The sequence below is a fragment of the Limulus polyphemus genome, unplaced genomic scaffold, assembly GCF_000517525.1.
Source record: "Limulus polyphemus unplaced genomic scaffold, Limulus_polyphemus-2.1.2 Scaffold896, whole genome shotgun sequence".
Taxonomy (NCBI): Eukaryota; Metazoa; Arthropoda; class Merostomata; order Xiphosura; family Limulidae; genus Limulus; species Limulus polyphemus.
Genome location: NW_013666506.1, coordinates 288,895 through 307,121, shown reverse-complemented (window position 1 = coordinate 307,121; position 18,227 = coordinate 288,895). Strand labels below are relative to the sequence as shown.

The 18,227-nt window shown below is 31.7% G+C and overlaps 1 protein-coding gene across 1 annotated transcript; it reads left to right on the top strand.

Moving 5' to 3' along the window:
* The first annotated feature begins 450 nt into the window (after window positions 1-450).
* On the top strand, window positions 451-17,155 carry LOC106461095 (katanin p60 ATPase-containing subunit A1-like). The gene is made up of 9 exons (XM_013920884.2): window positions 451-829; window positions 2,018-2,220; window positions 3,181-3,364; window positions 5,488-5,691; window positions 6,577-6,735; window positions 9,912-10,038; window positions 12,930-13,055; window positions 15,398-15,524; window positions 16,270-17,155. Exons 1-9 carry the CDS (start codon window positions 662-664, stop codon window positions 16,466-16,468), a joined length of 1,497 nt encoding a protein of 498 aa, XP_013776338.1. The 5' UTR covers window positions 451-661; the 3' UTR covers window positions 16,469-17,155.
* Window positions 17,156-18,227: the final 1,072 nt, after the last annotated feature.

Here is an 18,227-nt window from a genome sequence, read left to right as displayed (position 1 = left end):
CCTCTGGTTTCCATCTTCTTCTTTTTTTTCTATCCCGCTTCTGACACCAATTTGTTACTCTCTGTGTTCGTTTGTTAATTTTCCGTAAAATTCTTTCCGAGACACTTCAGCGATACAAGTCTTTTCTTAAATAAAACTAGTTTATTCTTTCTCAACTCAACTTTGCAATACACTTAATTTCCACAGTCGCTTTCAGTTAAACACACACTATAATTCACAACGATTCACGCACTTTACTTCGGTCACTACCGCGCTTGACTCAGTTGTCCGTTTCTGTCTCTGCCTCTCTGCAATTCTATGTGCCGCCACTTTATTTGCCGGCTTATATACTATAAAAAGGTACATCTAGAGTACACTAGTCTCTTCGTGAATCTTCTAGATACTCATCACGTGTTACTAGAGTCACGTGACTTCGGGTGTCGTAACAGCTTCCTTCTTCAAATTTGTGATTAGAAAAATACTTTACTACGTTAGTTCTGCAACTCTGTCATTGTCAGTTGGATAATGTCTTCAAATCTATCTAATATCATTATGTTGGGCTCTTAGTCTTATTTCTTAGGCCAGCAAGTTTTGCCCAGTTATCCTTTCCAATAGGATCAATATACGAGACTGTGAGATTTATTGTTTCGTTTGATGTACTCTCTATAAAACAAAGACAAAAATGAATTTCAGCACCGCAGATATTTGTGAGAATACCAAGATGGGACGAGAGTTTGCACTCTTGGGTAACTACGAAACAGCACTTGTTTACTACGAAGGTGTTGTTGAGCAACTTCATCGACTTCTTCAAACAATTAATGACCCAGGAAGGAAAGAAAAATGGCAAAAGGTAATACAAACACCAGAAAACTGGAAGAGTTTGAAGAAAAAGAAGTTTCGTAAATTATATTAACACTGACTATAGACAGTCTTATTGTAACGCCCTGTAGTGTAAAGTGTAATACAAGTTACAAAGCCCCATGTAAGGAATACTCGTATTAGTAATAGGTTTACTGGGGGGAGGAGAGGACGCTCAGTTATAGTAAGAAGTATTTTCCTTATTAATGATTAAATTAACGTTGTGGTGATACTACTCTAATCATCAATTTACCAGGGCTCTGATTTTGACTTTTACATCTGTACCTCAATTAAATAGTGGCAAATAATTGTTCTTATCCTTAGTTCTGGAATTTTTGTGGAAGTATAACTATAAGTATAAACCCATGCTGTAAATAATTAAATGTAATAAATTTGATACAACTATTACTAAATATGGTATTGGTAGGGCTCTGAATCTGAGGTAATACTATGGTAAAGTTAAAACTAGAAAATCAAATAATGAAATTTCATGACTTTAGTCAACCACTATTAGTATTATACATTTCTTGGTTGAGCTTGCTAAAAACTTATAAATTAAAAAAAATTATAGTAGTAGAAAAATGTATTTATTAATTATCACCATAAATGTGCTTGTTTAAATATGTATGAAGTACTTTTGTTAATTTAATAAAATCTAAAGTGGATTGTTAAAAGTTAAAAAAAGATGTTGAAGATGGCAGTTTATGTAAGAGCTCCATGGGGAAGTGTCTTAGTTATTATATTATTGATAGTTTGAAATGTTAGTTTAATAATTATTCCCATCCTTTAATCTGTGACATGGGATGTTTCTCTAATATATTGATTAAAAATGAATTGCTTATGTGTGTCTGAAGTTGTATTCTGTTGGCATTTGCAGTATTTCTTATCTAGTAGGTGTTGATGGAGCATTTGTTCTGACTCTTGCTACAATATTTCTATAACTTTATAGTAGAGTATATTTTATGGTTTTAAATTTCTTTAAGATGTAAAGTAATTATTTCCAGTATTTTTTGTATTATAAAAGAATGCCTTTATATGGATTTTTACTGACACATGGTGTACATGAAGAAATTGTGATTCACAACCAGTTGAACAGTCATATTAATAATGTAAAGATGTTTAACTCATTTTCTCTCATCAATATCAAGGACAGAAATTATTGTTATTATTATTTTTGCAGATCCAACAACAGATAATCCAAGAATATGAACAGGTTAAAGACATTCAAGACATATTAAATGGTTTCAAATCAGATAGCCACTGTGATCGACCTACTACTGCACAAATGAATTATGATGACGTTCCAAGTGATCAAATTGTATGGTCCTCTCCTACTTCTAAAGACCCAGAAGTATGGCCCTCACCAACACCCGTTGAGCACAAGTAAAGGTTTAAGATGACTTAGTTATTTCATTATTCCCAGCCTGCTTAATAAAAGCTAATAAATACTTAATAATTATTCTTCTATTAATGTGCTTTATCAATAGATGCTTGATACTTGTATTTGGAATATTAAATAGAAAAAATGAGTATGCTATTATGGTAAATTTTAATTTTCTAGTGTTCGAAAGGATATTACTTTGGTTGATAGGGTAAAGAAGACTGTTGGAAATAAATATTTCCTTGTTTAAAATAACTAAATTTATAATGCTAGACATGATTAATCTGTTCTTTTTTTGGAGTTTAAGGAAAATTGGGAAGATTTAGGTCGGCTGCCCAAGTTTAATGGATTAGATAATAGCCTGTTGGAAATATAGTATTATAACAATGTCTTAATCTCATACGTTATATTTAAAATCTTTAGAAGTTAATATCTCTTGATCTTAGAGTTTTCCCATCATTGATAAAGACGATATACTTCAGATTTAAGCACATTACGTAACTGCTATTAAATTTTATTCCAGTAATAAAACATTGGATCAAATTGTCTAAAATTTGACAAAAACATTCATAAAAGTATGTAGTTTGAGAAAGGTAAAATGTTTAATTTTGTTTTTTTTCTGCTATTGTTTGCTTTGGATGGCTGTTAGGTGACTTTAATGAGCAGTTGTTTCTTAACTCATACTTGTGCATACAGAATATAAGAAAATATCTATTTTTTATGTTTTCACTTTGAGGGAAAATCACTTGCAAAAAACTATTCGATGAAGTAAATCTAGCAGATAGGTTACAAGTCATCTTTTGTATTTAACTTATACAATTTACTTTAAGTTTTACATTTAAAAATTTAATACGTTTTGAAGCTTAGTTCTTTAGAATTATCTCAAAATGAGGAAGTACATAATGTTAAATAAATCTTTAGGAGAACCTGCTTTGATAAAACATTAGAAAGTTTTGTTTTAGACCTGGCCCACCAGTTCGATCAACTCGTGGTGGCAGAAGAAGTGAAGCAGCCAAGGCATCTAATGTTTCTAAGGTTGGAAACAGCAGCAGAGCTGTGGTATCGAAGAGAGGAGACAATAAAAGTGTAAAACGAGAAGATAAATCCAAGAAAGAAGGAAAGAAAGATGAAGCTAAAGAACAGATGGTAAAATAAAAATTTTAGAAAATCCTATATTATGTTTGAATGATATATCTTATTTATGAAAGTGCTACAATCACAGTGAAGGTTAGTTAGGTGTCAAGTGCTTGTGACTCTTGTCTTCATTCTGACTGCCATGCTAGTAGTTTGAAGTGAGGACTTTAAAAATTGTTGCTGTGCAGAATTATCCAAGAGAGTAATCTGCTTTGACATGTAAAGTAACCTATTGTCAAATCTTGGTGCAAGGGTAGATCTAGAACTCTTTCCCCAGTAAATTAATTAGGAAGTTAAAAAAAACTGCCTTTATCAGGAGTTGAACCTATGAGTATTAGCTCACACCAGTGCATTGATGCCAGTGATGGAATGTGACTCTTTCACTGCAAAAGCATTAGAATGTAGCTGATAATATTCTTGTTGGCTTCCTCATTTTCATCCTAACTGTAAACAACGATTCTTGTGTTCAATGTTTTAGAGAATTTAGATCAATAGCCTCTTGCTTTTTTTCGTAATAATTTCTGTGGCAAAAAGTGTTGTGTTACTGTTCAGTGTGTATTCCTGAGGTACAGTTCCTCTTGTGTATATCTTTGTTGTGCAGGCTACTTTAAGGGCCCTTCAATATCACAATAAAACTTTTATGCAAGTATCATGTGTATTTATGAATGAGTGTGAAAACTATCTGTGAGTGAAGCTCTTCGGTGTTGCATTCTTAGGCCACAGAGTATAATAGATAGTTTCATTGTAATTCCTTAGGTCAGTATGTAATGGACCAACTTATTGCAAGGACTGTATTATTTCATTTTAATGTATTTGCATATTTGCCAAATATGGATGAAAGCAGCTCATTCTTGAAGGGTTCAGACAGCTAGGTGTTTTCTTCTGAAAGATAACAAATGGACATGGGTTCTCCATTTGTCAAGAAATTAGCACCACCAACTCTGACATTTTTTTCATAGTTTCATTAATTGTCACAACTTCCTTTCTTTTTTTAATGGAGCATGAAAACCATTAGGCAATTTAATAGTGTAATCTGCAACAATCCTTTCTCTTACAACTTGTATAGAAATTTGTTGGGTGTTGAGGCATTTAAAAAGGGCTATTTAAGCCTATTTTAAGGTCAAAACATTTATAAATGACTTTGTTCTTTTAGAAAATGGGTAAAAAGATGTGATATTCGTTTAACTTCAGCCAAATGATATATATTTTAAGGCCTTGTACAAACTGAACATGTTTTTTTTATCTAAAAAACGTATTTTAAGCCTATTCTGAGGCTTAAAGATATAGGGTTTTTTTTTTCTCCAAAAATTGTCTTGGTACTAAAGGAAAAATGACAAAGAATATTATGATGCTTTTCCCAAACTATGTACCTATTAATTTTTAAACACACACACACACACACACACACATTTAGGCCTAAAAACAATTCTTCAACTTGATATGTCTATCTTTTGGAGCAATAAATTATACAAGTTTGTGCTTAGTGCCAAAGCTGTTGTAAATCTGTCTTTAAGTGGTAATTCAAGTTTCATATGCATGTTAAATTACTGTGTAAGTACTTTTACCTTATACACAATCTTTTTTATTTACAAGTTGACTGACACTAGTTATATAATTTGAGCAATGTTTTTTTTTTAAAGTTTGATTTATTGAAATACTAAAGTTTTATTTAATCATCAGAAATTGTGGAAATGTAATTATAAAATGTTTTTTCAGAAGCAACTTTTATATTATTCCAAATAAAATGAAATAATTTGCTGTCATCTTGTGACTATTTCCACTGATGTATTTAACTATAGAAACTTGAGAAGTGGCACAATTTCCTGTGAAGTTATAAATTAATCAGAAGAAGTGAATACTGAAACTGGGTGGGATTTAAACCTATGACTAGTTGGATCTTGAATAATGAAAATCTCAGTTGTGTTTTTTTTTTTTGCTTCATGTAGTTTTAAAGATATAATCTAGCAGGACTTTTCAGCTGTGCCTATAGCCTTATGTGTGTTCTCAAGTACTATTACTATGGTACCTTTTAGTCTTCAGATTATGTTGAAAACAACTCTTTGAAAAGATTGATCTGTATATTTTACAGGCTGAAATTTGTTTTTGTACCTCATGCACACTAATATTTTTTAAAGGAACAAGATGAAAAGAAGTTTGATACATCTGGATACGACAAGGATTTGGTTGAAATGTTGGAACGGGATATTCTTCAGAAAAATCCTAATGTTCACTGGGATGATATTGCTGATTTAGAAGAAGCAAAAAGACTATTGGAAGAAGCAGTAGTCTTACCCATGTGGATGCCAGATTTTTTCAAAGGAATTCGTAGACCCTGGAAGGTACTGTGTGAATATATGGCTGTTTATGTTTGTGAAACATTGAGTACCTTAGTCGTAGATATTATGAGGTCATTATGGTTTTCCATTTGCTTAATCAATGTTTTGAACTTTTCATCCATAGGCAGTACTTTTTATGTGATAGTAGTAAATAACTTTATCATTTTTAAGTACAAATATTTGTTGTTAAATTTCTTAAGGTTTTTATGACAAAACTGATGAGCTGTTTTAGCAGTGTTTGTTTCTTTACCAACTTCCTTTAAATTTTTCATCCAGTTGCTGTAATGTTTCAACTTCAATCACCAGCTTGTTTTAAGAATAAAATTATTTTTAATTTGGGTATGATATTTAAGTAGACAATATATTTTGTAAAATATACACTGTTCTTATGTAGTGTTAAGATTGTGCTCACTTGCTTCACTGTGGTTGTGTAGTGCTAAGTGTGTGCTAACTTGTTTCACTGTGTTTGTATAGTGTTAAGGTTGTGCTTACTTGTTTCACTGTGTTTGTATAGTGTTAAGGGTGTGCTTACTTGTTTCGCTGTGGTTGTGTAGTGTTAAGGGTGTGTTAACTTGCTTCAGTGTGGTTGTGTAGTGTTAAGGATGTACTAACTTGTTTTACTGTGGTTGTGTAGTTTTAAGGGTGTGCTAACTTGCTTCACTGTAGTTGGGTAGCGTTAAGGGTGTGCTAACTTGCTTCATTGTGGTTGTGTAGTGTTAAGGGTGTGCTAACTTGCTTCATTGTGGTTGCTTAGTGTTAAGGGTGTGCTAACTTGTTTTACTATGGTTGTGCAGTGTGATAACTTGCTTCACTGTGTTTGTGCAATGTTTAGGTTGTGTTAGCTTGTACTTTTTATGCACTTGTGTAATATTTAGTGTTAACCATTAGGGAGTTCTCATGGTTGGACCACCAGGAACAGGTAAAACGATGCTAGCTAAGGCTGTAGCTACAGAGTGTCAGACCACTTTCTTCAACGTTTCTTCTTCAACACTAACATCCAAGTACAGAGGAGAGTCAGAGAAGCTTGTACGAGTTCTGTTTGAGATGGTAAGAAAGTAGACCAAAATCAATATGTACTAATAGTCCTTGGAGGTTCTTTACCAGGTGACAAATAAGAATTCATATATAGAAGAGAAACATATAAACCAATGTGGATATTTCTTTATTAACCTTTCATAAATGCATGAGTAAACTTACCCTAGGTTTACAGCACTTCACAACAAATGTAACACTAACAGACTTTTACATATACATATGTTTGCCTAAAACTAGGCGCAGAGCCTTTGTGCTTACGTATAGTACCTTAAAAATCTCATTTTATGTAATTTGCATATGTGTTTTGTAAAAATAATTATGCATCATGTTATGTCTCACAATGTTTTTGGTAAAGATCCTCTTTTTTATATTATTTAAAAATCTCCTGTGGTTGGTTTCAAAAGATGGCACATATGTAAGTTGAGTTCAACGTACATTACTGAAAGTATAACTATTTTTAGTACTTTGAGATAGTCATACTTGAAATTAGTCATGACTTACTAAATAACAGTATGAAATTAATGATTATCAAACCAATATAAAAGTATAAAACAACTGTTTTTTGACTCGCTTTTCAGTTGTAGTTGTGTTAAGCCTAAATGAAGCTGGTTATAAATGTACATTTACAGCTCAAGTGTATATACTTCATGAAGAGCAAAGTATTAGTTACTTGTACCAAAGTGTTATATACACTATAGGAAGTTGCCAAAGCTGTTGTAGGTTGAACAGTGATTGAAAACATGGTTTAGACTCATACAAGGATATAGATAAGGTTTAGTCAACATATAAATGTTATGCAGAATTATATAGTTGGTATTCTCTGAAAAAAGATGTTTTTGTGGCTATTTCATTTTATAACACTTCTCTGTAGCTAAAGTTACGTCACATTTCCTAGTGTGGAGTAGAAAATGTACTGTAAATTTGTTATTGAGAAAACAGTCGTAGTTCACGTTCTGGTTTTACACAAGTTTAAAAGTACAAATGAAATGATCTAATTAAGAGATTCTTTGGTATATAAAAAAAAACTAGATCATAGGAAATGCCATAAAAATTATGAAAAAGGTAGCTGAACATCTCATGGTTCAAATATCTTAGAGCTTCTAGGAAAAAAACGTTGTTGTTGCCATTTATACATTTAAATTTATTTTGTTATTATTATTATTCTTTTATTGAAAACTATATATTACATGGACTTTTCCAAAAGTGTCTAAAATAGATTATATTTTTTATTCAATTTTGGAAATAGCTGTACAGCTGATGTGTTAGTCTGATTTCTGTGATATAACAATACCTTGGATTGTATATAACATATGTAGTTTTCATTTATTGGACTCAGTGTAATGAGAGTCCTTAAAAATTTGATCTAATGAGAAGAACCAATTACATATAATCTGGACCCTACATGTTGGTTTCTTTTTAATAGTTTAACAGATGAGACTGCCTAGATTAACCATGAGATCCCTTTTTTTCTGAGTGTTATATTATCCTGTATGATGAACTAAGTTTTTTACATGATGACCAAGTAACAATCCTGCATCCTCTGTAATTGATTAAGTTATGTAAGATTTTTATCATGTCTTATTACCTGAGATATGGATTATTAATAATGATCCACATACCCATAAAGCTTTTACCTTTTATTACGACCATGTCTATTGATCAAATTACCATTAATCTTTATACTGTATAATGATCCAAGTACCTAAGACCTGGAACATATATAATGCTTCAGACACCTAAAATCTGGATCTAATGTTATGATCCAACTGCTTTCAGTCTTGTTCTGTAATAATTATTAAAGAGCCTATAACCAGAATCTCTGGTTAAAACATGATAGAATACTTTTTCAGATTTATCTAACTGATTCATCCTGAAATGACAACATTATTTTAAATATTTTTCAACATAAACTGAGGATATTTTTTTGGTTATCTGGATGTTGCCACTGTGGAATTATTTTTTTGTTTTCACATAAAATCTGAAAGTTCATATACATGTCTTATTCTAGCAACTTTCATATATTAGTGAGTTAATTTGAAGCTGGTTATGTAAAGCTCAAGAAAAATATTGCGGGTGTTTTACTTTATGAATATTTCATGCATTAATAGTAAGTCCAGTAAAATATTAAAAAGTTATGGTTAACTTTTCTAGTTCAAAAGTTTGAAGTGATGAATATTGTTGATTTTAATCATGATTACTCTTTGGGTCATTAGAAACTCTCTTGACATGAAAGAGCCCAAACTTTAGATCAAAAGTGCAGGTGCACTTTATAGTGAAATTAAACCATATAGATCTTAATTATATATTAAACACACTAAACATAAACAGCCTGTGAAATTCTAGAATTAATTTCTCTTGGTCTCAAGGGGTTAAATTGTTATTCTTTTGAGCTAATATAAGTCTCATTACTGACATTATTTAAATGATTATATTGTCCATCCTACTTACTGACATTATTTTAGTGCTATATGGTTGATCCTGTTTACTGATATTAACACTTCAAGCACAGGTCAGTCATTTTACATTAGCTTGAAAATCATGATGCTTTACGTACTATAATTCTAAATTTACTAAGTGTATCTTCGTGAAAATTGGTACAGTTTTAGCAAACATTTTATATCTGTTATACATGAAAAATCATTTCATTTGCTTAACCTCTTAGAAATTCCTAAATGATCAAATGTTTTTTAAGGTTAAAGGTTATGTTTAATTTGTTATTTTCTGTACCTTAACACTAAATGTAGCTAAATCATCAATGTCCAGTGATATGAAATTTTGATATAAAATGAACCATATCTTTTTCTTCTTTGAATGAATTATTTGTCACCATATCTTTAATTTCATTACCTTCAGAAATTCAACTGTTTACTTTTTCACAAGTACTTTATTTTAATTTCATAGTTTTATTGCATAGGTTGTAGGAGAATTCATAATGCACATGCATCACATGACACACGATAAAGACTGAGAATCTTTAAAGTATTTTCTTTGAAATTAAGAAATTTAAGGTTAGATGATATAAAAGTTTGAATTATAAATGACACTATTGCTCATGTTATTGATAATAAAGTTGTTTAATTAAATTTTGAATCTAACTATGTGAAACTGTATAAACATCATGACGTACAGAAGAAATAGGTCTGTGTTTAAAGAGTTAATTGAGTCATTATATTGCGTATCCCACGTAGGCCCGTTTTTATGCTCCCAGCACAATCTTTGTTGATGAAATTGACTCCTTGTGCTCGCGTAGAGGTACAGATTCTGAACACGAGGCAAGTCGACGTGTGAAATCTGAACTACTGGTTCAAATGGATGGTAAAGTGTTTCTTACATCTTTTTACAGTTGTAAATCAGTGAAAAAAAACACAACATTCAACTACTTTTGGGCTTCAGTTTTTTTGTGTTTTGTATTGTTATTCATTGCTCACTTTTCTCATTCGTACTTCTCAATAAATTTTTTACAACTATTCAATAGCTGAAGTGTTTTAAACTTGTGTGTATAGAAGTGTACAGCTGTGATTGTTTTGGCAAATTTCATGAAGCTCTAATTTGCAAGCCAAAGATATAGCATATATAAACATTATCCATAAATTCATAGAATTAATAGTGTATATTGTTTTCTAATTATAAAAAAAGACTGTACTTTCAAAAATAGATTATTCTAATATTTTGTAATTTTGAAATTTTAACACATTGTACGAATATAGTGTTACATACTCAATGACCCCATTTAACAAATAAACAAATACTGAATGAAATTCTGACAGGAAACATTATAGCGTGTTTTTTCACCATCATTTGAGAGATCAGTATGAATGTAAGCATCGTATAAAATTTAGATTTGTAATGTTATTTTCATTTATTGAAGAATGATATATTCTTACATTTTTTTTATCAGCTGGTCAGATTTTTGTTACTAGGCTTTCATTTTTAATCACATTTGAATTTTATTACTTTTTTTATTTTTATTTAAACTCACTATTGTTTGTTTCAAGTGTTTTGAACCAACCTAATAAATAACTGTTCAAACTCAGAATACTAGAAATCTCATATAAAATATGAAATGAAAATTATTTTTATTTTATGAAAAGTCACAGCAAGTGTCTTATAAAACTTGGCAATATGAAGATATGCTAATGGGGAAGTGTACAATACTTGGCTGTTTCATAAAGTTAACAGCAAAGAGTGCATCACACTGGATAAAAATGGTTATAATTCTCATATTTGCTAAATTATGTCTCTTCTCGAGTGTTCTATTTCTATAATGACATGTTCTCTAAGGTTTCATTTCATGTTATCACATAGTTTTTTACATCTCAAGAGTAAATATAGTCATTCTTCGAGTTTAAAAATTACTTGAGTGAAAAGAAGTTGTACCATAATCTCATAGTAAGGACTGTAGATGTTAGGAAATCTTATTTTTGATGAAACTGAAAACTTTTCTTTGCTGTTACATCTATTGATATTCATCCATCTATTTCACTATTCATACATCCATTTATCCATATATTTGAAGTTGGTTCAGTGCTTATAATTCTTAGCAACCTACCCAAGCTTATTTTTTGTCATTCAAGTTGTTGAGAATTATGAATACTACTATTAACATATCCTTTTTTTATCACTATATGTGATATTATGCCATGTAATTGAGACTGCCTATGAATTCTGCCTTGTGTTCAGAACATTCTAAAGTAACCTAGTAATAAGGGTGTTCTCAAGTTACCCAGTATTTAGGGTGTTCCCAAGTTACCTAGTATTCATGGTAACTTGGGAACACTCTGAATACTGGGTAACTTGGGAACACTCTGAATACTGGGTAACTTGGGAACACCCTGAATACTGGGTAACTTGAGAACACCATGAACACTGGGTAACTTGAGAACACCATGAACACTGGGTAACTTGAGAACACCCTTATTACTATGTAACTTGGGAACACCATGAACACCGGGTAACTTGCGAACACCCTTATTACTATGTAACTTGGGAACACTCTGAATACTGGGTAACTTGGGAACACCGGGTAACTTGAGAACACCATGAATACCTGGGTAACTTGAGAACACCCATGAATACTGGGTAACTTGAGAACACCATGAATACTGGGTAACTTGAGAACACCATGAATACCGGTAACTTGAGAACACCATGAATACCTGGGTAACTTGAGAACACCATGAATACCGGGTAACTTGAGAACACCATGAATACCGGGTAACTTGAGAACAAAGTACAAGTAACTATTATGTGTAATAACTAACAGCCTATTCACTATCTGTGCACAACAGAAATAACAGTCTATGTTATTATAAGTTAGCCACATTACAAGTGGATAATAAACATTTAAATCTGGAAACACCCTCATCACTAGGTAACTTGAGAACATCTTTATCATCAGGTAAACTCTGAAACATCCTAAATACTAGATAACTTGAGAACACCCTGCATACTGGGTAACTTGAGAACATTCTTATTACTAGGTAATTTGAGTACACCCTTATTACTAGGTAATTTGAGAACACCCTGAACACTGGGTAACTTGAGAACATCCTTATTACTAGTTAATTTGAGAACACCCTGAATACTGGGTAACTTGAGAACATTCTTATTACTAGGTAATTTGAGTACACCCTGAATACTGGGTAACTTGAGAACACCCTTATTACTAGGTAATTTGAGAACACCCTGAACACTGGGTAACTTGAGAACATCCTTATTACTAGGTAATATGAGTACACCCTGAATACTGGGTAACTTGAGAACACCCTTATTACTGGGTAATTTGAGAACATCCTTATTACTGGGTAACTTGAGAACATCCTTATTAATAGGTAACTTGAGAACACCATGAACACCGGGGTTGATCTTCTCACTTGATTTCAGGGGTCAAACATTTAGCAAAGTGTTGTTGCTTTTAGAAATTTGTATTGAATGATATTGTAGTGTGAGGATCCCAGCAAGATTGTGAGGTTATAAACAGTTAACAATTAATATTCAGGAAGTTTCCTAAAAATCTAACTTATTTAAAAAAAAGTGATCCCTTCTTCATCAGTACCTTTTTTTATGGACCTGATGAAGAGATTACTACGAAAGCTCTTGGGTTTCATTTTTATTTTATTTTATGATCATTTTGTGATAACTCATTTCTATTATCTTACTTCCAAAATAACATTTTCTAATTATTGATCTCATAATTTAAAATATAGGAATTACAAATAGTGAAGATCCCAGCAAGGTTGTGATGGTGTTAGCAGCAACCAATTTTCCGTGGGATATTGATGAAGCCTTAAGAAGACGACTCGAGAAAAGAATTTATATTCCTCTACCTACTAGTAAGTATGGAATATCTGTATAAAACTTTTATGATATGCTTTACTTTCCTACACTTCTTTTGTTAATTCATCAAGTACCTAAAGTCTGGATGATATCTGATGATCTAAGTGCTTACAAGTTACAGGTTTGATACATCAACACAGGGTGTAATTAATATTATATTCTGACATAAACTAAAGCAATATGTATCAACCAACCATAATACATTACAAACTCTTGTGAAATCCATTACCATAATCACCATCTAAAAATGACATACCAGTAGTCTCTAATGTGAATAAATACTGTATATTTTGGTTGGTCGTAATATGAAATATATCTCTGGCATGATTCTTTGAGTGTTTTTTTATAGCAAAGCCACATTGGGCTATCTGCTGTGTCCACCGAGGGGAATCGAACCCATGATTTTAGCATTGTAAATCTGAAGACTTACATTGGGGGATGGCATGATTCTAAATGTATTTTTCATATGGGTAAGACATATTACCTTTCTCTAAGATGATTCAAAATTGTAGCCCTCAGATGTCGCTCAACACAAGTTTAACCAATGTATGAATACTGTTTCTAACATTATACTTGTACAATGTCAAGTTACAGAACATAAACACTAAAGGTAACATGAATATTATGAGCAAATAAATATTCATAACTAAAATATACATATCTATTTATCATATTCTTAAGTAGTTGAATCTCCTCTTTGCAAAGAACTAATTTCATAGCAACTTTAAAACATCCTTTACACCCTATAAATGTGAAATGGTGCCATATATTCATCAAATTAGGTTTACAGTTTCCTCTTACATCGGGTAAGAGTGTCATATTATGATTAGTTGAAGACTACTACTTTCGCTAGCACCTACGATTATCTTTTCTAATCACCTGGGTTGTGTTAGCTAATAACAGACAACAGCTTCATGTTATGATGTGCTGAAAACCAAAGTTTTTTTAAATCACAGAACGGTTGCTTGTCGCAACCAGGTGATGACTAATGTTGACTGTGATCATAAAACAACTGCATGTCTTCACAAGTTTGACTAAACTTTTAACTGACATCAGAGAACGGAGGTACATTGTAATCAATTGAACTGCAAGGTTGGCTCATGTCAGAGAACAGTGGCATACCATAACCAGATGATCACTAAAATCTTGTGTCACATTAAAGGACAGTAGCATGTAATAACTAGATGGATTAAATCCTGTCACATTAAAGGACAGTAGCATGTAATAACTACATAGATTAAATCCTGTCACATTAAAGGACAGTAGCATGTAATAACTACATAGATTAAATCTTGTCTATGTCAGAGAACAGTGTCATACCATAACCAGATGAACATTAAAATCTTGTGTCACATTAAAGAACAGTAGCATGTAATAACTAGATGGATTAAATCCTGTCACATTAAAGGACAGTAGCATGTAATAACTACATAGATTAAATCCTGTCACATTAAAGGACAGTGGCATATAATAACTAGGTGGATTAAATCTTGTCTGTGTCAGAAAACAGTGGCATGTAATAACTAGATGGATTAAATCCTGTCTGTGTCAGAAAACAATGGCATGTAATAACTAGATGGATTAAATCTTGTCTGTGTCAGAGAACAGTGGCATGTGATAACTCGTGAGGGATTAAATCTTGTATTATGTCAGAGAACAGTGGCATGTGATAACTCATGAGGGATTAAATCTTGTATTATGTCAGAGAACAGTGGCATGTGATAACTCGTGAGGGATTAAATCTTGTATTATGTTAGAGAACAGTGGCATGTGATAACTCGTGAGGGATTAAATCTTGTATTATGTCAGAGAACAGTGGCAGGTAATAACTAAATGAAGGATTAAGTCTTGTCTTATGTCAGAGAACAGTGGCAGGTAATAACTAAATGAAGGATTATTAAGTCTTGTCTTATGTCGTCAGAGAACAGTTGCAGGTGATAACTAGATGTGGTCTTCAATCTTGTCTTACATCAGAAAACATGTTATGATCAGATGAGGACATAATTCTGGGATGTTGTTTCTTATTGTTTGGTGGTGTTCATATATGTAATACATTAGTTTTTTATTATGCATCACAACTCTATAGATTAAGTATATATACATTATTTTTTGCATTAATAGTTATTGAAAAACTGATATAAATTGATGGTTGGTTTATATTAATTATATTTTGTTTGGAAATAAGCATTATAAGGATGTAAGGAACTACTAGACAATTTAAATGTATGATTTTTCATGTATTTCAATACATTTGGTATAATTCACATCAGAGTAATTTTTTAGGGTAAAGAAATTTTGTTAGAATCTCTACCAATCATACCTGTAATATGTTCCTTAGTGGAAGGTCGTGAAGCTCTCTTGAGAATCAACTTAAAGGAAGTGGAAGTGATGGAAGACCTGGATATAACTGAAGTTGCAAGAAAACTGGATGGATATTCTGGTGCTGATATCACAAATGTTTGTCGGTAAGAGCTGTAATATACATTTATTAAATGGTAAGATTCCAGGAAAAGTGAGTTGTTCCTTTTTCTTTGCTCTGTGGATAAAGTATGTATTTTCCAAAGTTTTGTATTGATTAAGGTTTCCCTAACTTTTGCTTATGGTCCCCCCCCCCCCACCCAATTTGTTTCTTGAATGCTCTTTTCTACCTTTATTATTTCATGTTTATATTGCTAGATACTAAAATTTTGAAAGTGTTTTTAAAAATAAATGAAACTTGACTGTCAATGGAATGAATATGCCTCTTTGGATGCTACTGCTGCTCCATTGTGTAAAAGTTGATGGATCAGCATAATAACATTTTAATTATTATTTCCTGGATTAATTGGATTCTGTTTGTAATAATTGGAAAAATATCAAATGTTAATACTTGTAAGATCCTTTCTCAATTCTTTTGTGTCACAACCCACAGTTTGAGAAATATTGGTAAAAATTAAACCATTATTTGAATAAAATAAAATGCAAGTGAGTTATTAGCTCTCTGTACACAATTTGTGGTTGATTTTTTTGCAAATATGAAAATAATCTGTATTAATCTTTAAAGAGTGCCTATTTTAAAGCAGAGAAATATGGTGCTTAAAATAAAATTTATAGCATGTGAAATTATCCAATAATTTAATAGTTATTATTTTCAATAGATTGGAGATTGGTTGATATTTATTTGGGTATAATAATTCACTCTTTTTCTGAGCCATCATCTTTATTTGACAGCGATGCTTCAATGATGGCTATGAGGAGGAAGATTTCTGGTCTCACTCCAGAAGAAATCCGCAACTTGCCCAAGGAAGAGTTAGAGCTCCCAGTGAGCCCAGAAGATTTTGAAGAAGCCATGAGAAAAATCAACAAGTCAGTCAGTAAACATGACTTAGAAAAGTATGTAGAATGGATGGCTGAGTTTGGATCCATCTAACTTCAGAACATCATCATTATTACTGTTATATGAATTATAATTCCACAACATTGCCATAACTAGTGGCATGTGTCTTCCAGCCTGTTGAAAGAGGTCATCATACTATCATGTGTTTGCAGGCTAGTACCATAATTAATTCCATGTGATTTAAGGACATCGCCGTAATTAATGCCATGTTCAGTGCACATCTAAGATAGTATCAGTATTACTTTGATGAACCAAATATTTCTGGAGCATGAATGTGATTAGAAACTTGTGTTGTATACTTAAGGACACAAAAATAATGAATGTTATGTGCAATATATTTCTAGAATATCACTATAATTATCTTTGTACTAGGCTATTTGTCATATGCCAGAAAGATAAATGTAGAAGCAAATGCCAAAAAACAGAAAAAGGTATAAATTTCAAATATATATATATATATATTCTGATAAAATTGTTTAGTTTGTACTTTAGCACTCAAATTTTTATTATTAAGCAGTTGTGAGTCAAAGATAGATTTACTTCTCGTACATAATATATTTATCGAAATTGAATACCTAAAGTATAGTGGAATGTTTGTGGTAGTTTTGGGAATAACCTAAACACCACTTCCTGTAATTTTGTTAATGCTTCAGTTGTACTTCAGATTTTTGTAATGAAGAATACTGAATATTAAAGTTATTGGATTATGTTTGATGATTATGAAATGAAATCAAGAACTATTATTGGCTTATGAATTTATTTTGTGAGACACTACTTCCTGTGTATATTATTATATACTGCGATATCATTGGTGACTCCAGTGATTAGCTAAAGCCAGTGGAACTGTTCTAATGTAAAACCATCAAAAGTATTGAAAAATGTATCTAGTAACTAAGGGGGAGGAAAACAATGCCAGTTGTATATACCACACTTCACCTCCCCCACCCTTTAAAGTCAGGCCAATCTGACTACTCATGGTTTTAGAACTTAAAAACCAATTAAAATTAACTTGTTGTATTGGTCAAGATATTGGCGTAACTTGCCCTCAACCCTGTAAAGTACTTTTCTACCAATACAAATCAGTACTAAGGCAAAAATAACATTACAAACACACAACTAATTAAGCATCAATGCAGTTCAGAACCAAGCCCTTCAACGTTAAATCTTATGGTAACATAAAATCAACATTACAATACGTGAAACATAAAAACTTAACAAATGTGTAGTAAAAGAAAATAAGTAAAAAACACCTTCGCAAAATCAAAACATAAAATACAAACAAACCCTTTAAAAGTCACATTAAGATATTTTAAAACTACATTAAAATAACCTTTACACACAAAAACTTTGAATAAAACAAAACATACAATAAAGGCAACTAAAGCTTAGTAAAATATGCACATATACACAAACGACGTCCGATAAAATAGCTACATATATATATATACACTACATAAACATAAAAAATTTACCCATTGCAATGCATAAACATACATATGCAAAACTAATTAGAAAAAAAGTGTTAAAAGAAACAAAAGTTATTTGTACATTAACATATTTACACAAGTTGTAAAAAAGTGTTTGAGTTACTTAGCTATAGGAGCCATGACAGTAGATCCTTTAATGCAGCTGTTGACTTGTAGTGGTCTGGCAGTTAATATCTTGAACTCTCGCGAGAGCCTTTTGATTTACTGTCAGATCCTCCAAGAGATGGCACACCTTTTTCTCCAACTGCATAGATGGCTGTTAGTATTTCACCAGATGATTTTTATCATGGTTGTAAAGTGTCCAT